This window comes from Tachyglossus aculeatus, chromosome 19, assembly GCF_015852505.1.
Source record: "Tachyglossus aculeatus isolate mTacAcu1 chromosome 19, mTacAcu1.pri, whole genome shotgun sequence".
In the NCBI taxonomy this organism is placed as follows: domain Eukaryota; kingdom Metazoa; phylum Chordata; class Mammalia; order Monotremata; family Tachyglossidae; genus Tachyglossus; species Tachyglossus aculeatus.
Genome location: NC_052084.1, coordinates 14,500,040 through 14,526,267, shown reverse-complemented (window position 1 = coordinate 14,526,267; position 26,228 = coordinate 14,500,040). Strand labels below are relative to the sequence as shown.

General features: G+C 46.5%; 1 protein-coding gene across 2 annotated transcripts in view; it reads left to right on the top strand.

Annotated features, from left to right (window-relative positions):
- TRERF1 (transcriptional regulating factor 1) overlaps positions 1–23,119 on the top strand; it is a 37,678-nt gene extending 14,559 nt beyond the window's left edge. For both annotated transcript variants that reach the window (XM_038761128.1, XM_038761127.1), the window contains exons 11-15: positions 2,380–2,468; positions 5,328–5,441; positions 14,351–14,548; positions 17,901–18,109; positions 20,273–23,119. In XM_038761128.1, coding sequence (XP_038617056.1) covers positions 2,380–2,468; positions 5,328–5,441; positions 14,351–14,548; positions 17,901–18,109; positions 20,273–20,594 — 932 coding nt within the window. In that variant the 3' untranslated portion in view covers positions 20,595–23,119. The remainder of the gene's footprint in view (positions 1–2,379; positions 2,469–5,327; positions 5,442–14,350; positions 14,549–17,900; positions 18,110–20,272) is intronic.
- Positions 23,120–26,228: the final 3,109 nt, after the last annotated feature.

Here is a 26,228-nt window from a genome sequence, read left to right as displayed (position 1 = left end):
TAATTAGCCCTAATCATCTTATTAGGGCTCCCCTGCTGATAACACCAGAATAGCCAGGAATCCCCAGGTAGTCCAGATGACTCTGAATGGTGACTTCTCAGAGGAGCCGGAAATTAACTCTTAGTTCACGCCAGTGCCTCATTAGATGAGGGTGAGGTGGTGGGGGGCAAATCAGGAAGCAGGTGTGGGACCCCTGCAGAGGAGGCGGACTGCTAATCTAAGTGCTTAAAATGGTCTAGAAAAGGACTCAGAAAAGAAAAGGAATAACAGTAGAGGCACACTATAAGTACACCTCAAGACAGGGAAAGAAATCGTCTTAAATTGGGAGACAATTCTCAGAGCTCAGATGAAGAAGCCCTGAACTGCTGCTAGGTTCTTAGAGGTTCTTAAGGATTGGGAAAGCAGAGAATTTCTAACACAAGATATTCTGAGCAAGTAAAAGGAAGCTAAAGGATAAAATAATAATAGAGGAATGTGAATAATTGGAAAAATTGAAATATTAATGATTTTCTTTTAATAGGCCCACTATGAATTATCTGACCCTCAGGTACTGGTCAGTCAGTTCATCATCATCATCATCATCAATCGTATTTATTGAGCGCTTACTATGTGCAGAGCACTGTACTAAGCGCTTGGGAAGTACAAATTGGCAACATACAGAGACAGTCCCTACCCAACAGTGGGCTCACAGTCTAAAAGGGGGGGGAGGGGGGGGTTTAGTGAAAATAACTTCAGGGATTGTGGGATTGTGGAGCCTAGGTATGGGCTCCCTAGGTTATCTGTCTCACTGGGTATAGAAGACAAGACAATCCTTCAGTCAGTAGCGTTTATTTCGCACCACCTTTAGACTCCTGAGAGAGGTAAATAGAGGTAAAAGCCACAAACCCCTTTCTCAAAGAGCTTACAATCTTAATAGGGGAGGTAGCCACAAAGGAATTGACAAATAGAAAGGGGGAAAAAAGGGAAAAAGAGAACGCATTTATGAGTAGGAAAAAAATAAGTGCTTAAAGAGAAAAGTGTAAAATGTGAGTATGTGTGAGAGAGAGCTGAGGGATTGTTGAATGAGGTGCACTGAAAATTAGCATAGGAGGAACAAAGAGTGTGAGCTGGGGTTTAGTGGGAGAAGAGAGCAGATAAGTGATAGGCGGAGAACTGATGGAATGCTTTAAAGCCAAGGGCCTCAAGTTTTTGCTTGATGTGGCAAGGAATTGGTAACCAGTAGAGGTATCTGAGGGGTGGGAAGATACGTTCAAAGTATCGTTGAAGGAAAATTATCCGTTTACAGCATTGGTTGTGGGGCTGGAGAGGTGGGGCAGGAAAAAACAGTGGGATCTGGGTGGACAGCAGAGTGGCAGCTGAGAGGCCCGGGCTAGACTATACCAGACCAGTCCAGGCTAGACCAGACCGGGCTGGAGAGGTGCCACACATCTCAACCCCTTACTCCTTAGCATTTCAGCCATGGAGTGTAACCCACCTCCCCCTGCAGTGTTCACTCACTCACTCTTTCCCCTCTTCGCTCCCAATCCCAGCAGAACAGTTGCCCCCTCAGGTTGTCCGTCTGCGCCCTCCACCCCGCTGCCGCCCCAAGGGCAGACAGCATTACTGGCACACGGCAGCATCTGCCCCACATGAGGCTGCCATCCCGTGCTGGAGATTTTTGCAGCTGGGCGCTTTGTCGGACTGAAATGTGGCGCAGTCACAACAGAGAAGCAGCATGACCTAGTGGAAAGAGCACAGACCTGAACTCAAAGACCTGGGTTCTAATTCTGACTCCATCACTTACTTGCTGTGTGACTTGGGGCAAGTCGCTGAGCTTCTCCGTGCCTTCGTTCCCTCATCTGTAAAAAGGGGATTCAATACCTGTTCTCCCTTCTACTTTGACTGTGAGCCTCATGAGGGACCCGATAATCTTGCATCTACCCCGGCCCTTAGTACAATGCTTGGCACATAGTAAGCGCTTAGCAAAAGCCACAATTTTCATTAATTATTGGGGGCACTTAGCCACTCAGTCCCACCAGGAATTGAAGTTTTAGGAAGCCTTTTTTTGGATAATTTTCCGGGAGAGTAAAAATATCCATTATAAAGAGTAACAGATTTAATTACATAGACCTGTATATCTGTTTTAAGGGTCGGGAACATTGCATACTTCTTTTGCTCAGAACCCAACACAGCACTTCCTCCTCCAGACAGGCACAAACACGACTGTGGTGGTGACGCTGATGATTCTGACAGTGGGTCGCGTTTGTCTGGCCATCCCCGAGTGCCTGGGTTCTGTGGTCTCCCAGGTGTCCTTTAACCTCAATTTAAAAAGGAATATCGAGATACCTGGTGGGCTGAAGATACCCAGGTTGTTCATCTACGGTTTGTGTTTCGTTTTAGGATCGGACAAATGGACGTCCTTAGAAAGAAAGCTGTTCAGCAAAGCACTAGCCACTTACAGCAAGGACTTTATTTTTGTACAAAAGATGGTAAGAAGTTCTTTCTGGTTCTCTCCCATATTTGGAAGATGTTTTTCAAAATACTGAATGGTGCACGGTTATACTCACCCTGATTTCTCCCTGATTTCTGGATATTTGCAGGTGGGCAATATTTGAATCTGTGGAGAGATGGGGTTCGAACTTTTTACGAGGGAACCGGCCCTAGGTTTCCTTGTGCAGTGGAGAAATTCGAGCTTCCAGGGGCCTGGGACCATCTGTCCTGACTCCTCTTGTACTTTCATTTTGGTCAAGCATAAGGTTAGGGGAGAAGCAGCCCATGCTCTTGTCACCATGATAACCGTCATTCCCTGTACAGGTGGAAAACCTTCATCCGGGGCCAGCCCGGCTGGAGCAGGATTTGCTGGGATAAGAGAGGGTCTCTGCCTCACGTTCCCGGGGAGCTGCCGTACACGTGTGCTCTGTTGTTGCGGACTTCTGGGACTTCATCCCACACTGTATATGTGGGAGTAGTTTGGGTGGGCACAGCAGAAACGCAGACCCTGGGCCACAGCCTCCACCCCCAAACACTTGGCACTCTGGGCTCTAAAGGGTTGGAAGGGAGAAGGGAAAGAAAGGGAGATGTCTAAATCCAGCTCCCATCTGGCACTGAGGTTTTTTGGCCCCCTGCCATAGGCCTACTGGGTTTGGGACTAAAAGATTAGCTTCTATAAAGGCCAGCTTTGAAGCCTTTGACTGTCCTTGTTACCTGGTAGACACTGACTTCCTCCAAGTCCTTGAAGGCCGACAGCCTGGGGATATCCATGGATTTTGGTAAAGGTCAAGTTGCTTCTTTGGAACTTTCCCCATGGATCCATTACCCCAGGGAAAAATCTCTGAAAAGCCAATTAAGTTTACCAAAAAGCATGTCCACCACATCCCGCGCCCCACGCTTCTCTCCCTCTCACCCACAACCGCCTCCTAAGTTCCCGCAGTCCACAGACAGTAGAGTACAAGTCACTGCTCTCTATTTATTCACATAGTTGCCTCCACCACATAATCGTCACCCTCTGATTTTTGAGGAGGAAATGGAAGTTATGTTTTTTTAATTAGTGATAGTGGTGCGCATCAGGGTAGAAATAAAATCAAGGTCAGTACACCATGGATATGGGCTCAGGCCACCTCAGGAGAGTACAAGGGAAGTAAGTGCTCTCTTACTTCCCTCTTCCCTTCTCCCCTGCTTTACTTTTCCGTTTTTTTCCTTCTCCCCCTTTTCTCATCCTCCAGTTATTTTCTCGCATTTTGGGGTCACAACAATTATGCAGAAACGTGGGGAACAATTATGGATATGTGGGGAACAACAGTATTTGCAAATAATTTCTCGTCTAAAGCGACTGTCCTTTACCTAGAGCAGGAATTTCATTGTTGAGGCTGATTTCCATCATATTGCCTCCTATGTATTTTCAAGACAGAGTTAGAGCCAGCGTCCATATTGTTAGGCGTATACATTTTTGCAAGTCGATTTTAAGTGTACTTTTTTCCAGCTATTAGCACAGATTCTGTCCAGAAATTTTCTCCTGACCCATTTTGACTTCCCATAATCACTTCCTGTACTCAAAAGAGGAATGTGTGACATGAACTCTACTTAACTGCTCCCCTGAGCTTGTGATTATTAGTGTCGTTGGAGGGCAGGGTTAACCCTCACAAGGATTTGTTATGCTTCTTGGAGTCAGATTCTCTGTTTGTGCGTTAATAACCGTATTGTTATGAGCATAAAGAGCATTAACTCTGGGTGCTTCTGGGAGATGATGGTCAAAGCTGGTCTTTATGAAAGTCAGTTTTATAGTCCCAAACCCGGTAGGTTTGTGGCAGGGGGCCAGAAAACCTGAAAGCCAGATGGGAGTTGGATTTAGACATCCTCCTTCCTTTCCCCTCTTCCTTCCAATCCTTTAGAGCCCAAAGTGCCAAGTGTCGGGGGGGTGGGAGCTGGGACCCAGGGTCTGGGTTTCTGCCGTGCCCACCCACAGTACTCCCACATATACGGTGTGGGCTGAAGTCCCCGAAATCCACTGGGTTCCCCTAAATCACCAAGCCTGAATAGAGGGAACCTGCAGAGGATAAAAGACGACTCAAGGGAGGTGCTGAAGAGGTAAACATCCTTTATAGCCAGACCCCTTATTTTAATAACTGGGGGTTCAGCTCTGGGATGGATCTGAGGCGGTGAATAGAAGATCTGATCTGAGCAGCCTGCCTAGTGGGTAGGCCTGCCAGTCAGAAGGACCTGGGTTCTAATGCAAACTCCACCACTAGTCAGCTGTGTGACCTTGGGCAAATCGCTTAACTTCTCTCTGCCAGTTACCTCATCTGCAGAATGGGGATTAAAGACTGTAAGCTCTGTGTGGGACATGGACCTGATTAGTTTTTATCTACCCTGGTGCTTCTTACAGTGCCTGGCACATAGTAAGCGCTTCACAAGTACCGTTTAAGAAAAAGCTATCTTGGGGTGATACAGTGTAATCAAGCGGTACACCCCATTCCACGGAGCGGTTATGTCTGCTTAGATGTGGGGGCCGGGTTCTGTACATGCAGGTCGCCTGCATTGGCCAGGGCTAAAAAAGGTGAGCAGGGTGTCCCGCCCCGAGAAAGCTGTGGGACCCACACTGCACCACTCCTTCTCCTTGAAGTTCTGGGCCATTTCTTTTCCCCTCTAAATGCAGAGGTTTCCCTTTGGTCTTCCTAGAACCTTTTCTCACTGTCAGCCCTTAGTATAGTACCTCGGCGCTTAGTACAGTGCCTGGCACATAGTGAGTATTTAAAACAAATACCATTTTAAAAAAAGCAACTCCCGAGAGCAAGTGCTCAATAGGAGAAGTGGCCAGCCTGAGACCGCTGTTTTGTGCTCCTCAATCTCAGGTGAAGTCTAAGACGGTGGCCCAGTGTGTGGAGTATTACTACACGTGGAAGAAGATTATGCGCTTGGGACGGAAGCACCGGACACGCCTGGCAGAAATCAGAGATGACTGCGTGGTGAGTGCAACCACAGACTTTTTCCAGGAGTAAGGCTGGGCCACTGGAGATACTAGAAAGCTTGTATTTCCCAGACCTAGCATGACAGGGATCTCTCCACCACGACTTGGAACACCCTTTCTCCCGTGGGGTCAGCTGATCAACGGAACTGATGGATTGCCCGCTGTGGGCAGAGCCTTGGGCTCGACACCCTTGGTAGGGAGCAGAAAGGGGAGAAAACCCAACTCCTCCCCAAAGGTATTCCCCAGCTGATGGCCTTTAATTAAGCTGGTGGTTCTTCATTAATATTTTGCAGATCTGCCTCTCCCTCTCCTACTTCAGCCACCACCTGGTTCCTCCCCTTTGTCATCTCCCAGTTACGCTAATATGACAGCCACTATACCGAGCTCCCTGCATCTAGCCTTTTCCCTCGTCTGTCTTACGTACAGTTGCCCTTTTTATCTTTCCAAAATTTCGGTCAGAGCACATCATGCCCATCATCAAAAGTTCCCAGTGGTTCCCCCTTACTTCTCATATAAAACATAGACTCCTAACCATTACTTCGGAGGTGCTCCGTTAGCTGGCTCCTTTGCACTTTTCTGCTCTCCTCTTGGGCTCGTCATTTCTCCCAAGCAAATCTGCCAGCTGTCCCTTGCTCTTGACCAGCACTTACTTTCTATTGGGAGAAGCGCCACTGCTAATTAGACTGTCTAATTCCCACCTGTGTATTGTTTCCCAGCATTTAGTACAGTGCTCTACACCCAGTACTACTGAAACCAGAGAAGCAGCATGGCTCAGTGGAGAGAGCATGTGCTTGGGAGTCAGAGGTCATGGGTTCTAATCCCGGCTCCCCCACATGTCTGCTGTGTGACCCTGGGCAAGTCAGGGACTCATGTTTCATAATTATCCGTCGGTCTGCTAAGAGATTTGTTCGGGGGAAAGGTCGGTAGTGTGGGTAGTGTACGGATTCTCTGGGTAGTGAAGGTGTACTGTGTCTTAAAATAGGTCTGCATTTCAGTGTATTACACATAAATCGGCCAAACCGCAGGTCTGCGTTTATGGTAATTGCTGTCATTTTCCATTTTCTGTTTGCCTCTCTTTACCCTTTATTTGTCAGTGAAAGTCCCCTTTTCATGCTTTTTGTAAAACAGTATATTGGTTTTGTACATGAATGAAACGAGGGAGGGAGAGTGAATTGCTGTTTTTTTATGGTACTTATTGAGCACTTACCGTGTGTCAGATACAGTTCTAAGCGCTGTTAGGTCAGAAACAGTCCCGAATGGGGCTCAGTCTAAGTAGGAGGGAGAACAGTATTTAAACCCCATTTTGTGGTTGAGGGAATTGAGACACAGTGACTTGTACATTTCTATTCTATTTATTTTATTTTGTTAGTATGTTTGGTTTTGTTCTCTGTCTCCCCCTTTTAGACTATGAGCCCACTGTTGGATAGGGACTGTCTCTATATGTTGACAACTTGTACTTCCCAAGCGCTTAGTACAGTGCTCTGCACACAGTAAGCGCTCAATAAAAACGATTGATTGATTGATTTCCCCAAGGTCACACAGCAAGCAGTCGGCAGAGCCGGGATTAGAACCCAAGTCCTTTGACTCCCCAGCGCATGCTCTTTCCACTAGGCCACACAGCTCCCAGCTGTTGACATTCAGTGCCGGGAATATCAGTCTCCATTCTGGACTTTCTACCAACGGGATGTGTGCTTTAACTTGTTTATGGGGATGATGACTCACACCAGCTTCACGCTCTGATCCGTAACCTGGTAGCCCAAGTAAGATGACTGACGGGACCATGGAGGGGATGAGGCGAGTTCTGGGCTAAGGCTCCTCCTGGAGTGCACCCCTCCCCGATCCAAGTCTCCCAGAAGCTGGGGCTCAGTTCGGGAAGGAGCTGAAGAGAGAAGATGCTAGGGACGGAAGAGCGGAGTGGGGGGAGAACAGGTAGGGAGGGAATTTCCTGAGCCCCTGCAGACTCGTGGGAAAGGGGCCCGGAACGGAGAGAGCAAACCCGGAGCACGTGTGTAACCATTTTGGCCCATATGCAAAGTGAACTTGGTGCGGGGCTGGGCCGGAAGTGTCAACACCCTAAAAGTAATGGCCTGTGAGTTTGGGAATAATAAAAAGCTTATGTGGAAAGATGACTCAAACCTGCAAAAACAAGAAAATCTTGATTGAAGGCCAAGGTGGTAACTCAAGTCACCTTTCAGGGCCCCTGGAAATAGCAACATGTACGGTAATCATTTAAACACCCCCGAAGCCAGTTGCTCGTCAGGAAATGGAAGCTGCATAGCCTGATGGAATGAGCATGAGCTTGGGAGTCTATCCTGGGTTCTAATCTCGGCTCCGGCACGCACTTGTCTGTGTGACCTGAACTTCTCTGTTCTCCCTTCTACTCACTGAGAGCCCCATGTGGGACAGGGACTGTGTGTGACTCGGTTAACTTGTGTCTACCCAGTGCTTAGAAGAGTGCTCGACACGCAGTAAGTGCTTAACAAATACCTTAAGGAAAAAGTGGGCAAAGCGAGGAAAAATGTGATGGTCGTTTCTTCGCCAATAAGCCATCGCCTCCAATGGTGTTGCCATTTAGGGTGCTGCTGATGGTGGAGGAGCAGTCTAGAGAATTGGCACTTAAAAACTAAAATGAAAGGGGCTGACCCGCTTGGCCTGAAATTTCTTGACCCAGTATTGCCCTACGGTTTAGTGGCTGCACAGAGAGATGGTTGACAGAGGTGGGGGACGCCGGGGACTGCACAGTTGGGGAGGTGGTAGGGGAGAGAGTGGGAGACAGTGAGAGAGAGAGAGAGAGAAAAGAAAAGCAAGGCAAGTAAATCAATATGATTCGAAAGAATGAAAGACCTTGCTCATAGTATCCAGGCCCTACAACAAATTAGTGCTGTCAATCAGTGGGATTTATTACTCAATAAATACAGTGCTTATTCTGCAGAGCACTGTACTAAGCACTTGGGAGACTGCAAAGAGTTAGTAGACACAGTCCCTGTCCTCAAGGACCTGCCAGTCTAGTGAGAGTGGCAGACACAAAGATAAATTACAAATGGAGGGAAGCCACAGAGTTTAAAGATATGTTCAAAGGGGCAGGGGTGGAGTTGGTGAGTCCCTAAGCGCTCAGGAGAGACGGAAGTTCTGAATTAGCAGTTTGGCAGGGAAATAGCGTGGGAGCATGAGAGATTAATTAGGGAAGGCCTTCTGGGGGAGATGGGATTTCTCAAGGGCCTCAAAAATGGGGAGAGCAGTGCGTCTGTTGGATGTGAAAGGGGAGAGTAGAAGGGAGGGTATCAGCGGCAAGAGAGATGAGAATGAGGCGCAGTGAGTACGTTGGCTTTGGAGGGGCCAAGTGTGTGAGTTGAGGTGTTGGAGAAGAAGAACCAGGGTAAATAGTAGGGAGATAGCTGATTGAGGGCCTTAAAGCCAGCTGTCGATGGGCAACCATTGGCAGCTCTTGTGGAATGGGGAGATGTATGCAAAACAATGCTTTAGAACAAATCATCTGGGCAGCAGAGTATAGTTTGGTGTGGACGGGAGAATTGAGAAGGGCTGGAGGCGGGATGATCTGTGAGGAGGCAGATGCAGTAGTCGAGTCGGGATATGACAGCGGTTTGCACCAACATTGTGGCGGTTGGGCAAGAAGAGTCAAGGATAACACGAAGGTGGCGGGCTGGAGAACCCAGAAGGGTTATGGTGTTTGTCAGTGGTAATGGGAAACTTAGGAGAAGGGGAGGATTTGGGAAGGAAGATGACGAGTTCAGTTGTGGAGAGGTTGAGTTTGAGGTGCAAGTGAAACATCCATGTAGGGATGTGCTAGAGGCAGGAGGACATAGAGGACTGCAGAGAAGGAAAGAGGTCAGGGCCAATGAAGTCGATTTAAGATTCCTCCACCTCAAGGTGGTTGTTAAATTTGTGGGTGTGAATGAGCCCCCCAAGGGAGTAAATGCAGATTAAAAAGAGAAGGGATCCAGAACTGACGCTTGAGGCCACCCCCACATTTAGAGATTGGGAGGCAGAGGAAGAGCCAGAAAAGGTGACCAAGAAAGTCTCTTTTTAAGTGACTGTTTTTTCAAATTAAAGTAGGTGTGGGTTAAAACTCACCAACGATTCAGATTACAGCAAGAAAGGAGCCTTCCTCCCGAGAGAGCCTTGCCCGCGCCTTTCAGCAAATGCCTACTCACGGCCACACCCCTTCCCCCGAGTCAGGCAGGAATAGGCTGTGCTTCCCAGAAGTCAGGAGGTCAGGGGAATCTCCCTCTGGCCTGGAGAGAACCGAGACTGCACCGTACACTTTCACATTCCCACCGCTCCACAGTGGCATTTGGGCTCCAGAAATTGGCCCCCCACCCAAACCCCGACACGACTCGGGCTCGGCACAGAGTAAGGGCTAAACAAGTGCCGTAATCATCGTAGTAACAACTCTGCCTAACATCACCCCCGCGAAATGCAGTCTTCGGGCAGTGGGGAATCAGCCTTTGAATATTTTGGGGTGGGAGGGAAGCGGCGGCAGAGGGCACAGCGAAGTCCGACAGGGTGGCAGGATGTTGGTAAAAACCTGTTTTCAGACTCCCTCCTTAGTCACACTCTTAGCCCAGTGGTCAGATCACACTGATCACACTGCCTCTTGGCTTTCACAGCCCAGAGGAAATGGTTTGAGGGACTTTGGTCCGCAGACAACTGTTTCTCAGTCCTGTCCCGCCCTCTACACCAACACAACCCTTTCACGCTTCTCCCTCAAACTCGTGTTTATTACCTTATCATGTATTTTTCCCACTTAAACTGATTTCAGCTCAATAATGTAGAAGGAGCACCCTATGTGCAGTCCACTGTATGTGATAATAATAATAATTATGGTATTTGTTAAGCGCTTACTGTGCGCCAGGCACTGATCTAAGCGCTGGGGCAGTTAGAAGATAATCGGGTTGGTCACAGTCCCTGTCCCACGTGGGGTTCACAGTCTTAACCCTCGGTTTACAGAGGAGGGAACTGAGGCCCAGAGAAGTGAAGTGACTTGTCCAAAGTCACACAGCAGACAAGTGGCTAGAGCCGGGATTAGAACCAATGGCCTTCTGACTTCCACCACCGTGCTCTATCCACTAGGCCATGCTGCTTCTCATAATCTCTGCCGCCTTTATCTCTGCCATCAAGGAGTTTTAATCGTAGTGGGAGACAGATGGTAAAAATATACAGACAGGAGGAAGAAGAAAAAGTGGATATGTATGTGAATTTCCGTTTAAATAACAGGCTAGGTAGGCTACATATGGAAGTTTGGGATACACACAGGCTTGTGAGTCAGAGGACCTGGGTTTTCTAAACCTGGCTCTGCCAATTGTTTGTTATGTGACTTGGGACAAAGTCACTTAACTTCTCAGTGCCTCAGTGACCTCATCTGTAAAATAGGAACGAAATCCTCCTCCCTCCAGTTTAGATTGCGAGCCCCATATGGGGCGGGGGCTGTGAGACCTGGTTAAGATATCTGATCACCTTGTATCTAACCCAGCTCTTAGAATAGTGCATGACACATAGGAAGCATTTTACAAATACCATTAAACAGAAAAAAAGTATTAGTGGCTCCGTGAGCGTATCCGTGGTGCGGTGCATCGGTGGTGCAGTGTCAGAGTGCCAGTTAGGTGGGTGTAACCTGGGAAGATCACAGACGAAATGGGAAGGCTTCTTGGAAACGCGATTTCAGAAAGACTTTAAAGATAGAGAGAGCAGTGGTATGTCAGATAAGAAATGGGAAGGAGCTCCAGGTTTAGGGAATGGCGTGATGACAATATCGATGACTCTTTCTAATGTCTGTGTCGCACATTAGAGTGTAAGCTTCCTGGGGGCAGGGAACATGTCACTGTAATAATAATGATGCCAGTAATAGTAATAATAATGGAGTTATTTGTGTTTACTCTGTGCCAGGCATTGGACTAAGTCTGGGTAGATTACAAGATAATCAGGTCAGAGCCAATCCTTGTCCCTCATGGGACAATCTAAGTAGAGGGGAGAGCAGGTATTTCATCCCTGTTTTACAGATGAGAAAGTATGCCTTGGGAGATGTTAAGTGACTTGCCTAAAGTTACACAGCAGTCAAGTTGGGGGTGTTGGAATTAGAACCCAGGTCCTCCAGTGCCTTGGCTTGTGCTCTTTTCACGAAGTGACACTGATTCTCAAGCATTTGAATGGTGCACTGCACTTGGGGTTGAGGGGGCGGAGAGGGGGAGTTTCAGTAAATGCTATTACCACTACCCTAGTCCCCGCCCTGAAGAGTGCACAGTCATCGGAGGGAAAAACGTTCTGCCCTTCTTTTCAGCAAAGGAATTTTAATTATTTCTATGCGGAACACGCCCTGAAATGAGGAACTTTGCGAGACCGCTATACAGAGCAGGACTGATCAAATGAATAATCCGTGGCAAGGTGAGCTGGTCACCCTCTGTACCTAACCAGCACCTGCTTTCTGGGGTTTCTGTGTGCTTTGCCTTGAAGGCAGGAAATAGAAATGGAAATCACAGACTACAGGAGAGGGGGAGGAAAGGTAAAGTGATTGTAAGCTCCTCACGTGCAGATCCATGTCTTCTACTTTTATTGAATACAGGCATACCCACGAGGCATAAAATCCGGCACTAATTGCTGACGTAGTCCAGGAATCCGAAAGGCCCGTGAAACCTTATGTCCATTTGCTACAGGGAACTCAATTCCCTCCCCAGCCCCTCCCCTCGTGTTGCTCAGTTCCTGCTCTGCCTTGCTCTTGGCCCCTCCCTCACCAGTCCCCCCACAATCATCAATCATATTTATTGAGCGCTTACTATGTGCAGAGCACTGTACTAAGCGCTTAAGTCCACAATCCTCTTCATTTAAACAAAACAAAAAAGCCCGAGGTCCTTAGGACTTTCTAATAAACGAACCTCACTCCCAACTCCTGTTGGTCTGTAGCAGCAGGCCCGGAGCTGCATGGGGGGTTGGGGTGGTGCGGAGGAGTTGTTAATCCTTGCAGCCTCGGGAGGGTAGGGAAGGGAGAGGGATTGAAGGTGGTTACAGTAGGGGGTTGGGGAATTTCTGTGCAAGTGGGGGGATCCACCGGCCAAGCAGGGACCCAGGGGAGCGACTGCCGAGTCTGTGGAACCTGGGCCCTGGGGGAGAGAGATCGGAGCCTGACTGAGGGCAGCGGGGCAGTCCAGTCGTACAGAACTCAAGGCCACGACCCAGTGCCCGACCACCAGGGTGGGGACCCCGGTAGCAGGTGACAGTACCTGGGGAGACAGGAGCAGGAGGGGATCAAATCAGGGTGCCTGGGGGTCAGCAAGGTCTCTAGGAATAACTGAAGGGGGAGGGGTAAGGTGGGAGAGGGACGGAATCCCCAGGGTATTTTTTACATACCTGTCGGGATTGACCATCAGGTCAGGATCAGGAGATTGACAGTCAGCCAGTGATATTCATTGAGTGCACACTATGTGCAGAGCATTGCACTGGGCACTCAGAAGAGTACACTGCAACAGAGTTGATAGGCATGTTCCCTGCCCATAAATCTACAATCCAATCTTTTGGAAATATATCCCACGATGCAATGGCTTCTGCCTACATTTTCCAGGAACATGTGAAATACGATTCGTGGGGTTCACCTGTAGTTCCCAAATGCCTAGTATACTACCCTGCACACAGTAATTGCTCAGCGCATACCACTGAGGGTCTGCTGCTTCTCCTTCAGACCCGGTGTCCCAAGGCAGCTAGTAACTGAAGAGCATTTCCGGGAATGCCTACTAAACTAGCGAGAGGATTTCTGCGTCTTGTCAGCAGTCACTCTGTAAAATGCCAGTTTTAGACACGTTCTTGTAATCCTTTGAGAGTTGAGGTAGGCCCAAGTACGGAGACTTGTGCGGGCACTGGATTTAGTATCCGTACTCAGTCGGCACCCGTAGACCAAGCAACCTTAGCTGCAGGTACCCCAGGTTGGCTAAACTTGGGGTACTGCAGTACTCTCAGGCTGGGTGGACGACGTGAGTATTTGTTTCCTTCCCTCCTCTCGGGACACAGGTGGCCATCCTGCCTCCTCACCCGCCTTCCCCACCTTGGGGATATTGTGTTTGCAACTTGGGCCGTACCTGACACCGTTTGGCTCTGCCTCTTGGGATGTCTCCGAAGTCTGTGCACAAATAGAGCCATCCTCTTCCCAGCTACTTTAGATCAGTCACTCCTGACAGTTCTTCTCCGGGTGGTTTATGAGAGCATCTGAGTTTTTCCAGACTGATAGCTTTCTCTTTCTGGTTCGCATCCCCATTTTTCTTCACCCTCCTGGCTCTCCTGGCTCCTGGGTGGATGTTGAGCAGCACCTGCCCTCAACTAGAAATTGTTGTCTTAGGAAGTGTTCTTCGGATCTTTCTTCATCCTGCTCGGAGTGTGAAAGTCAGATGCTAAAAGGAGCAGGACTCCTCAGCGGTGTTCTTGGCTGGGTATTCCGGGCCAGGCGGGAAAATCAGTTCCTGGGTGCTCAGCGGACCAGCCAGCGGCGCAAAATCCCAAGGGAAAGAAAGACTTAGACCGTAGGCTATCCAGGACCCAGGTTTCTCCTGCTCTGGAACCAGTGTGGAGGAGACGGAGGAGGCGGAGACGGATCCATTTCCCCCAAAAGGCCTATGGCAAAATCTCCTAAAGCTTAATGTTACCTTGGATGGGAAAACCAATTTGTGTGTCCTCGTCTCTTCTCATTCCTCCCATTGTATCTCCTAAAGCTTAATGTTACCTTGGATGGGAGAACCAATTTGTGTGACTTGGTCTCTTCTCATTCCTCCCATTGTCGCTCTTCTGTCTTTTCTCCCCCCAGCCCGCCCTCCTCACCGTTGTCCTGCTTTGCTTGGTCAGTAACAGTTTTCATCTTCAGTGAAAAATAACAGTTTCGCTCCCTGTCTTTTTTGTTATTTCCCCTTCCAGACTAGTGGAGAAGAGGAGGATTTAGAGGAAGAGGATGACCTGGAAGAAGAGAGAAAATCGACAAAAGATGAGAGTGAGATGCAGAAATCTCCCGAGCCACCTCCCATACCCCTCGTTGCCCCCATGGAACTGCCTCCACTTCAGAGCCTCATGCATCCTTCAGTTTCATTTATCTGTGAAATGCCCAACTGCGGTGCGGTACGTGGCTTCCCTGGGGGAACAGTGGGCTGGAAGGAGTCTCCCCTTGGCCCTGTTTCTGCCCGGGCCCTAGAAAGCTGGGCTACCTGGGACTCAGATGGGGCTGGTCCTCCCCTTCGGCCAGGTGAGTCCGGGAGAAGGCAGGCAGGCCAAACCAGGGAGAGTTGGAAGCTCCTGACCAACACCGAAACTGTGGATTTTTCCTGGTTCCCGCCCCCAGAGCTGTTCCCGTGCGGTCCCAGGAAGAGAGTGGGGAAAGAGCGAGGGGGCCAAGTGGGGCTGGGTTCAGGTCCGTCGGTTTTCAGTGGTATTTAAGTGTTTGCTGTGGGTCAAGCACTGTTTTAAGGGCTGGGGTAGATGCAAGTTAATCAGGTCAGACACAGTCCCTGTCTCATAAGGGGCCCAAGTACTGACCCCCCATTTCGCAGGTGAATAATCACCCGTTGTTGGTGATGGCGCCTGCAGACTGGTACCATTCTGGACTGTGCATCTTTTTTGCCCTCACATAGGCACTCCGTGCCGCCCAAACAGTTACTCTGCAGTCCCTTGTTCAAGTCCTCCTAGACTGTGAGCCCACTGTTGGGTAAGGACCGTCTCTATATGTTGCCAGCTTGTACTTCCCAAGCGCTTAGGACAGTGCTCTGCACACAGTAAGCACTCAATAAATACGATTGAGTGAAATGAATAAAGTCCTCACAGGTGGGGCTCGGGGCTAGGAGCCACAGCTGTACTGAGGCCTCTGGTACCCGATCGGCACCCCAGCTCTTTCCTGAACTCCCCATAACGCAGGCTTAATAACAGTAATGATAATAGCTGTGGTATTTGTTAAGTACTTACTGTGTGCCAAGCGGCAGATTAAGTGCCGGGACAGCAGAAGTGAATCAGGTTGGACGTCGTCTCTGCCCCACAAGGTGCTCATGGATTAAGTAGAACAGGTATGGAATTCCCATTTTGCAGATGAGGAAACGGAGGCACGGAGAGGTTCAGTGCCTTGCCCACAGTCACGCAACGGGCAGGTGGTGGATCCGGGAGTAGATTCCGGGTCCTCTGCTTCCCAGGCTCGTGCTGTTGCCGTACCAACGGGGAAGGGTTGCCACAGCTTGCCGCGGGGGAACCCAGCTGGCAATGGCACTCTGGGACTGAGCAGACGGCTGCTCCGGAGACCGGGCGCTTCCATTTTGTACAGCGCACGGCATTTTACTGTTCCTGTGGAACAAGAGAAAATGCACGTGAGCGGCAACAGGGGTGAGCTCAGTTGGACACGAGGAGGAACGTTTGACTGTCAGGCCCATTTGGGGAGATACAATATTGAACCAGGCTGCTGAAGGTCATTGTGGTATCTCTATTCCTGAAGTTATTTAGTAAGAATGAAAGTAGCAATCGCACTTCAATTGGATGGAGTACTTTTCATTTTTGCACAGTGCGTTCCCAACAGCTATCTCATTTAAGCCCTGCAACACCCCCGAAAGGTACAGAGGTGCTGGTTTTGTTGTCCCCATAATAATAATAATTTATTAAGCGCTTACTATGTGCAAAGCACTGTTCTAAGCACTGGGGAGGTTACAAGGCGATCAGGTTGTCCCATGGGGGGCTCACGGTCTTCATTCCCCATTTTACAGATAAGGTAACTGAGGCACAGAGAAGTTAAGTGACTTGCCCAAAGTCACACAGCGGACAGTTGGCGGAGCCGGGGTTTGAACCCATGACCTCTGACTCGAAAGCCCGTGCTCGTTCCATTGAGCCACATTGGAAATTGAGGCACAGAGAGGTTAAGCGGTGCCCCCCAAATCACACAGCAGGCCAATGACACAGTTGGGGTTGGTTTTTCTAACCTTCATTTATTCGTTCAGTCGTATGTATTGAGCGCTTACCATGTGCACCGTACTAAGGACTTGGGAGAGTACAGTACAACAGTAAACAGACACACTGCCTGTCCACAATGAGCTTACAGTTTAGAGGTGGGAAGACAGACATCAATACAGATAAATAAATTACAGATATGTACAGAAGTGCTGCGGGGCGGGGAGAGGGGAAGAACAAAGGGAGCAAGTCAGGGCGATGCAGAAGGAAGTAGGAGAAGAGGAAAGGAGGGGATGCACCCTCAGTAAGGCTCTGAAGTGGGGGAGAGTAATTGTCTGTCGGATTTGAGGAGGGAGAGCGTTCCTGGCCAGAGGCAGGACATGGGCAAGGGGTCCCAGATCCATGCTCCTTCCACTAAATCACAGTGCCCTAATCAAAGAGAAGGGACCTATATGTTTTGATTAGCTTAATCCTTCACCTTTTTTGGCCCTGTCCAGTTCTGAATTCCTATGATTCTGCACAATGCATGTGAGTAAGATTCTTTTGGGTTGGCAAGGGTTCTGCTTGGGGGAATTGTACACCAGAATTAGAAAAGAAACAAATGCCAGTTTCAGGCTGGCAAATCTGAAATGAAAAACTCACTGGATTTGCATTCAGACGAGAGTTTTGTTTTGAAAGATGGAGATGCAGAAAGTGCCGGGAAAGCCCCGTATGCTTGTTTCTGTTTTTGTAAGTTGCGGTGCTTCAGACTCAGCCACTGGGGTTCATGTTGTGTGACACAGTGGCAATGTAGGAATAAGTAGGATGTGGTTTACAATCATTTTTCTGCTGGTGGAATTTGCTTAGCAATCAGATGCTTTCAGAAAGTTGTTCTCAATTATATTATCCACTTGCTGTCAACTTATTACTAAGTGCAGTTTTTTCGCAGGAGTCAGTTCACTAAGGTGATAGTTTTTAGTGACTCAAAGAGTAGCAGGAAAGGGACACCGTCTTGGTTTTTTTCTTTTTTTTTTTGCCTCTTGCAAGTGGTCAGCGTTACCCAAAGGCATTATATGCAGACTGATTTTGTTCTAATTCAGTTTGCAGTATCCAACGGCAGTTGCCCTCGACTTCATCAGTACCATAGTCTTGCCTTGGTAGTACACCTTGGTAGGATGGTTGAGGCACACCATCCTCTGAGCAGGACATAATCTAAAGGTCATACATGAAACCTCTTTCCAAATGAAAGGAAAAGGCTCACTGTTGAGGCTTTTGTTTACAATACCAGTTGTATTTATTAAGCACGTACTATGTGGTAAGCACAGTACTAAGTGCTGGGGCAGCAATCTTTCAATTGTAGGTTACCTTATAGAGCGAGTTGTCAAAACAACAGAAAAGTATCAACTGGAGGTGTTTTTTTCAATACGTATTTATCTTAAAGAGGTTTTGCATAGAGCTCTGTACACTCTAGCGTTACTAACTAGCAAATATTACAGCGCTTCTACTGAGTCATTAATAAGCCCAGTTTCCTATCCCAGATTATCGATGTGACATCCCTGCCTCTCTTCCCCAGGTGTTCAGCTCCCGGCAGGCCCTAAATGGACACGCCCGCATTCACGGCGGCACCAACCAGGTGACCAAAACTCGCTGTGCCGTCCTTCCCGCCAAGCAGAAATCAGGGAGTCAGAGTGGGTACTGTTCAGTGAAGAGCTCCCCGGCTCACAGTACAACTAGCGGGGAGACGGATCCTACCAACATCTTCCCCTGTAAGGAATGTGGCAGGTAAGTAAATGGGCTCTGATACTGGCAGAATGGATTTTTCTTCCAAAGGCACTCTGCGGGCATCCAAACCTTACTTGCCAGGGTCTTTGTGCCCACCGAGGACGGGGGTTAGTGAGAACTGCATTTCTCCTTTCCCAAAGCCCAATCTCTACTCACCTAGAGTATGCCCTCCGGGTGCTTAGTGAAAACACATGGAGTGAACGGCTGGCACTGCCACATTTTCTCCTCCGCACATGATCAGAAAGGACATTTTCCACTGTCCTGCTGATCATTCGATCAGGTGCTCCACTATGAGTGAAACAACCACAGCTAGCCAGTATGGATCTAGCCCTATAAAGGAGAGCGTCGAGGCCTCATTTTTTCTCCCTCCGGCCAGCCGAGGGGCTTTAGTCGTTGTATGATCTTTCTCCATCAGCCTATCTATTGTTTAATGATTCCCAGAAAACGTAAAAAGACTTCTAAAGTTGGTTTTAAGCAGTCCAAATAGTCTCCCCCTTTCTCTGATACTTCTGACACACTCATCAGGTCGGACAACTGCTTAAAGTCTGTCTCCGGGAATCAGTAAGTACAGTAGCTGCCGTAGATTCCCTTTGCAAAACTAATGAGTTACTGATAGCAGTACTGGCCTGGAAGCCTGTCAACTGCTTAAAACGAACTTAAAGTATTCTTAGCAGAACTGTGTTGTGCTACACCCACTTCACACCTATGTTTTGGTCATCATGTCCCCCTATTTTTCCATCACATTGTATTCAAATTGTACTATAAAATTTCACAGGTCTAACAGAGATGCCTGTATTTACAAGTGGTGATTTCAGTGTTGTAGCTGTCATTACTTCCACTTGTTGCAATTAAGTCTTATTTCCCTGGGTTGAAACTGCCAGTCGTCGTCCTTTACGATAATCCTCCTATTTGAACATAAAGTGTCTCTCAATGAAAATGTTTCTTTTGCCCCCAGTTAGAACAGAGGTTTTTAAAATCAGAGCTGGTGGATCTAGTCCCATTAATGTTATCTTTTATTGTTTTCCCTTCACTGGAAACAGGAGAGTTGTTTTTGAGAAAAGAGAATGCAATATAGTCAGCACCTTTACCTGTTATAAAAGGCAGCCTGGGGGGCCTGAAGTAATCATTTAATCCACAGGTGTTTATTAAGCTCCTCCTGAGTAAGGGGTATTGAAGTAAGCACTTGAGAGAATACAATAGAGTTAGAAAACATGCTTCTTTGCCCTTAAGCTTGCAGTCATCTGATTTTACTTTTGACTGTTGGCTTGTTTATTCCTGGTAGTCTTGCCCATCCGATTTTACTTCATTGTTTTCCTTTAATCAGCCTAGACAAATTTAGAGAGTTTGAATCTAGCAGGTGGAGACAAAGGTCATTTTGACTTAAGGCCTAAAAAGGAAAGCTTGGTTATGTTCTGCCTCATTTTCAGCACTTGAAAAACTCCCATTGAAATGTTTGATTTTTAATCATTCGTGTTTCCTCTCAAGTTCCCTGTGGTATAGTTTATGTTATGTTAGGATTTTTGATTTAATCACTCTGCCTTTTTGCTTGGTTTTAAAGACCTTTATCACGTGGAATCTAAAATGAAATGTGTGAGATGGGGGCAAAAATACTTATGTTTTTTAACCTTAGGGAGAAACTGAAACAGAGAAGTGTTACATTTGCCCAAGATCACTTAGTATGTGACATTTGCAGTCAGAAATGGGATTCAGAGTTCCAGATGCCTTTGGAAGTGCTAAAGAATGAGATATTTTGCCCGCGTTGTTGTGTTTTGCACAGTGGAATGCTGTTGGGCAAATAAGATAAATGGCCTCTAGCTTCTCAAAGGGTTTTAACTTGGTTTTACATGGAATGCTTTGGGTTTAGTGATTGAGAGCTTCGACTTTGTCGATTCCAGCTGTAGGGGTGGAGGGGAGGGGATTTGCTTTCCTCCAACAACAGTTAACGGTGCAGTGCCTCCCAGCACTTAGAACAGTGCTTTACACATAGTAAGTGCTTAACAAATGCCATCATTATTATTATTATTATTATTATTCAGCATCGGCAAGATTTTGCAATCCGATGGTATGCTTTGACCATAAACTGGAATTTGGAAAATGTGATGAAAGAAGTGTCGGTCAGGCCCCGACTCCAAAGTGATGAGGCTGTTTCCTCTGTCACTTCAGGGTGTTCTTCAAGATCAAAAGCCGCAACGCTCACATGAAAACTCACAGGCAGCAGGAAGAACAGCAAAGGCAAAAAGCGCAGAAAGCTGCCGTTGCAGCCCAGATGGCAGCCACCATTGCCAGGACTACTGGGCCCGTTGGCCATGGGCTCATTCCCCTGGATCACTTGAGTCTAATTAAACACGTGGAGGATGTCGATATCCTCGACGATGATGTCGTTCAAGAGTTAGGAGGGGTTATGGGAGAGACCGAAGTCGGGGAAACCGATCTCCTCCTGGACGACGAAGACACAGATTTACTTCCAGGTGACACTGAATTGTAAATACACAGCTGTCTCACACAGACAATGCGGGCATACCGCGTTACACCCCTGATTGATCAGGAAACCTGGACTGCCAGTTTCTAGTGCAGCGATTTTAAACGCTCTGTTTAAGAAGTGGTCGTTCTCTATTCAGGTCTAGACGAGAAAAGTCTTTTATCTTTTTGGATTCGTTTGTGTTTGGGGGAAATAATAAATAATTGGCACAAGTTTTGTTAAGAGGTGTTTCATCTGGGTTACGTCTTACGTGGTCTTTCCTGGCAGTTAGTGAAGGAGAACCTCGAGGTCACGTTTTCATTTTGCTTCCGAATGTTTCATGAAAACACCTTGTGGCTCAGTCTTCAGAATCGTCCTTTGTCCCAAAGCTTTCCCTGTCCTAGAATGTGGTTGATTTTTAGGCTTGGACTTGGATGACATTTAGCCAGGCAAGTGCTGTTTTTCTTAGGAACGCGTGACCTCATTTCTTAGTTCCCATCGCACAGAGTGTCTTTGCTTGCAAACAACCCCTTAGTTGGAAATCCTGGATTCTCCTTCGGCCTGGATTGAGCCCTTGTATTTTTCTTCTTATCCATCTTTTGGAAAATTGACCAAATGCGAAAAAAAAAGTTTTCACTTTGGCCTGCAGACTAAAGCCATCAATCCAGTTGCAGAGGCAAATCCTGTCTATTTTCAAGAATTCGAGGATGAGGGCTCTGAACAAGGTACCAGTTTACACACTGGCCCCTTGGCAGAACACTGCTGATGATCTTTGATGTTGCTTGCTTCAATCCCCAGGTAGCAGATTTCAGATCCCGCTCAGTGGATTTATGGATTAGACACTATGCAGGTAGAGTCCTACCTCTGTTCATGCATGCACTGTCGTTATTCAACATATAAATAAACCAAGCTTTAGAATTGCCAGCCCTGATTTGTATCGGGGAGATTTCTTTCACTGGTAACTGGAGCTAGAATAGCACATTTCCCAAGGGTGAAGTGTTTGTGTCCTCGAGTGAGGTTCTTCAAATAAAGGGGCCGCAGACAGGAAAGCATTATTCCTTAAGTGTCAAAGGAGGCTTGAAATAGGAAATGGCATTTTGCTGTGTTGAAGTGGTCCCAGGAGCAGCTCTAGTAGGAGACCTCTTGTTTCAAATTTCTACTTTAAAATAGATCCCTGTTACTTCCCGTTCAAGTTTGCGCAGTTAGAAATGAAAGGACACTCCTCACCATCTTCTTGACGGGCAGATTTTGAAGACCACCTTGGTTTGGTGGAGTTCAGGTAGTTGAGCTGTTTAATTTTACAGTTCCTAAAACGGTGAATCGTTTTTTCATGGATTTTTCTGACTGCTGCATATTGAAGGCAGTCTATCTCTGAGGAATTGGGGTGCTTTTCCTGCTCAAGGGGATTGTAACCTCAGGCAGAATTAGAGCAGGACACCTGGGTTGGATGGGCAGGCCAGCAGTACGGAAACCCTCACGGTGAATTGTCACCTCACAGCCCAGCAGCATACAAGCAACCCGCACTGCAAGCTGAGAAAGTCAGGGAACGATAATGTAGTTTATTTCGGTTAATCCACTCGCAAGAAATATTTTTCAAGTCATCTTTCCTCTCCCCTTCCATCCCCACTTGCGTTTGAAAAATAAAAGGGTAGAAAGCCAATGATCAAAATGTCCGTTATTCAAACCAAGGCCAGTTTAATCACCACAAAGGTGGCTTAGCCCAACAAAACTGGGCAAACGCCTGCCCAAACTATTGTTCTTCAGTTATCTTAAGGTTAAGATATCTGAACGGGGAATGGTCCGAATTGATTCAGAGTACTTGGAGTTGAATTTCATTTCCTGGCGTTTTTAGATAGGACTTGTGGGTCACCAGCTTTGTCTTTAACCAGAATTTTGTTCATTCAAGACATTCTGTCTTTGGAAAGGGAAGGATATCTAACACTTGAAAATTGACTATTCACGTATTTCTTCAATTTAGAAATGTTCCAGGTGCCTCCATTTTATGATTTTGAGCTGGCTCTCTGAGGTAAAATAAGGCCGTAGAGTACTGGTAGAGACTGTGATTTGAAGTAGCCAAAGAATTCCACTTAAATGAGAGGGTTCAAATCCCAGAATTGGTATTTAATTATAATTTAGACCTAAAGCATTGACTCCATATTAAAATATTGCACTTAACTTTCTACTTCTTTTTTTCTTTTTTTTTTTTTCCCTTTAACCGAAGCAGTTCTGCCTTGCATGTATGCCATGTTCTGGTTTTGGATATTTTTCTTTTGTTTTCAGAATTACTTTTCTAATATTGGATGTCCTCAACAATGGTTGATGTTTACTTTCAAATGTTCTCACTCGTGAAATTAGTCCTCTTTGAAAAGCCTGTATATACAAAGTTATCAAATATATTTTATGGGAAAACGCATTCCTATTTTCAAGTTATATTTAACTGCTGTTATATTTTATTAGAGGAAAGGTGTAAATATTTTCTAGGAGTTCTATTGTAAAGAAGAGTATTTTTGAAGAGAATTAATGTAATAAATATGAGACCTACATTTTTGAAAGTAGTAGTTGTGATTGGTTCATGTTATACCTTCATTATATTCTGTCTTTAGCATCAAACCTGCATGGCTTTTAATTTCAGGATGTAATTTATTCTGGTTTGCACTGTAGTGGTCTGACTTCATAATCTCTAATATGTTTGTCTGTATTTTCCTAGAATGCAGTATACCTGGTACATATCAGAAAGCAATATGTATAGCATATTCAAAAAGGTTTCTTTTGTTACAAGAAAGTGTTCTATGTATATAAACAAAGGATCTTATGTAACAAGTTGGATAAAGAGGACAGTATTTTCTAGTGAATTTTATACTCAAGTTTTGCTAAAACTGTTCTTTAACTTGTCAGTTTTTGTTAAGATAAAAATATTTTAAATTAATATGGTTTTAAGAGGATTCAGGTTTTGAAAGTATATATATATATCTATATAGATAAACATTTATATGGAACAAATATACTTTATAGATGTTCTTAAAAAGTGTATTCCTCAATGGGAACTCTGGGAGTTCCCTTTTCCCCATTGATATTAGCATTTTTAGCACAAGTATTATCTTTTTAAAAATGACCATTGCTTTTTCAGAAAGAGAACAAAGATAATTGCACCTCGACGGTCAGTAGCTTTCCCGAAAGTCACAGGATTTGCAACGTTTTTGCACACGTGTGTCAGTCAGGTATTACCAATCCAAATATTCCCTCTGTAGGATGGTGTCTTTGCTTTAAGGGGTTCACTCAGATTTTGCCAATGCAAATATCTGTTATTTTGAAAAATAAATCGGTCTTTCCCTATTTGTCTTTAATCAAATTTAATTTTGTGCATTTAAGGGTGATAACCACAGCAAGCTCTGGTTTCATTAAAACATGTTTGCTTTTATGAACAGCACATTTTTTATCATTTATATGTTACCAAGCGTACAGGTTCCCTATACTGCATCCTGTTTGCTTATTTTAAAGAGCCTGATCCTACAGGGCTTAACTGAGGTTTGAAACTGCACACTGTTTCTGTTTCAGCCAATATCTTCCACTAAGCCTGTGGTGGGCAGGGAATGTGTCTACCAACGCCGTTGTACTGTACTTTCCCAAGCATTTAGTACTGTGTACTGTACACAGTAGGCATTCAGTAAATATCATTGGTGATGCATTGCTGACAGCCTGACTCCTCATAATAATAATAATAATAATAATGATGACGATGGCATTTATTAAGCATTTACTATGTGCAAAGCCCTGTTCTAGAATGAAGAGTAATGTATTTGCCATAATGTGTTACATGTTGGCATCACTAACTTTAGAAAAGAGGTTACACGAAACCATATAAACGAAAACTGTAAAATCTTATTCCTTTTTCACATAAGGTCTGTCTCTCTTTCTCTCTCTCCCTCAAGGGCTGAGAAATTTTACTCCCCAAAGTTCAAGGGGGAATAAATCTACCAACTCTGTTATATTGTACTCTCCCAAGCACTTACAGTGCTCTGCGCCCAGTTAAACGCTCAGTAAATATGATTGATTTTTGAACTGGAAAGTGCTCAGAATAGTACAGTTAATTATCGATGTGTTATGGGACTAGTTTGGTTAGAATAAATCCACAAGTAATATAAAAGTTGCATTTTAACCACTAGCTCCAACCTCTGCCTCCTAACTATAAACCTTTTATCAAAGCTGCTAACAGATGAGAAAGGTGACTGCTTGACTGTCATCATTTTTCCTCGGCCCTTCCAGAACCAAGTGGCAGTTAATGGACGCAGGAGGAAGCGAAAGCTTGGATAATTTAAAAATTGTATTATCAGTCCCCTTGCTGAGACTAGATAAAGCTGAAATGAAGGCAACCTATTGGACATTAAGACCGAAATGCTTTGTACAACGCTCAGAGACTCGTGCTGTATGAGCGCACACAGAATGTGATTTCTTGAGGACCTTGAAGACTTCTGCTAGAACAGAAGGGCCTTCAGTGCGCTGCGATAGTCTAATCGAGAGGTAAGTAAAGCTGTTGATTGTAATCAAATGCACCATGGAACAGTGCCATTTTAAGGTATGTGGGGCGAGAAAGACCTGGGTTCTAATCCCGCCTCTGCCACTTGTCTACTGTATAACCTTGGGCAAGGCACTTCTCTGTGTCTGTTACCTCATCTGTAAAATGGGGATTAAGACTGTGAGCCCCACGAGGGCTCATGGTGTCCAACCTGATTATTTTGTATCTACCTCAGTGCTTAGTACAGTGCCTGGCACATAGACACCCCAGCCTCTTTTCTACCCCTGCTCCTACCCTGTCCAAAACACCAATTAAGGGGGAAAATGAGGCTGGATGTCTTGGATACGGAGGATCCGCACAACTCCTGGGCGTTGTTCCTTCCACCAGTGGCCACTGGAAGCCGGATGGGACCAGGACGAGGCACAGGTCAAAGATAAGTGCCGGCGCACCCGTTCTGCCATGAATTAGTTCAAAGCAGAAGCTCTGTTCAGTTTGCTTTTGTTTTTTATTTGAGCTGCAGGGCCCAGGCTGCCCGTCTCTGGCACGTGCACTGATTAGTGGATTTCCTCCCAAGGTGTTGCCAGTTCAGGGCCAAGAGTTGGAACCCGGGCCGCAGGGGGAGGGAGGTGGCCATGTGGGGAGGGAAACTGAGGCCACCGAGTGCTGTGTGTGCATTCACTCCCGTGACTTCAACTACCACCTGTGTGCGGATGATGCCCAAATCTACAACTCCAGCTCTGACCTCTCTCCCTCTGTGCAGTCTCACATTTCTTCCTGCCTTGAAGACGTCTCTACCTGGATGTCCTGCTGTCACCTCAAACTTAACATGTCCAAAACTGACCTCCTTATCCTCCCATCCCAACCATGCCCTCCCCAAGACCTTCCTACAGCACCACCATCCTTCTTATCTAACAAGTCCGTAACAACGTTATTCTTGACTCTCTCAATCAGTCCACATATTCAGTCTGTTACTAATCCTGTTGGTTCAACCTTAACTTCACTAAAATCCACCCTTTCATTCATTCATTCATTCAATCGTATTTATTGAGCTTACTGTGTGCAGAGCACTGTGCTACGCTCACGGGGGAGGACAACCCAACAACAGACAGGGCACGGGCCTAGGACTCAGAAGGTCGTGGGTGGTCATG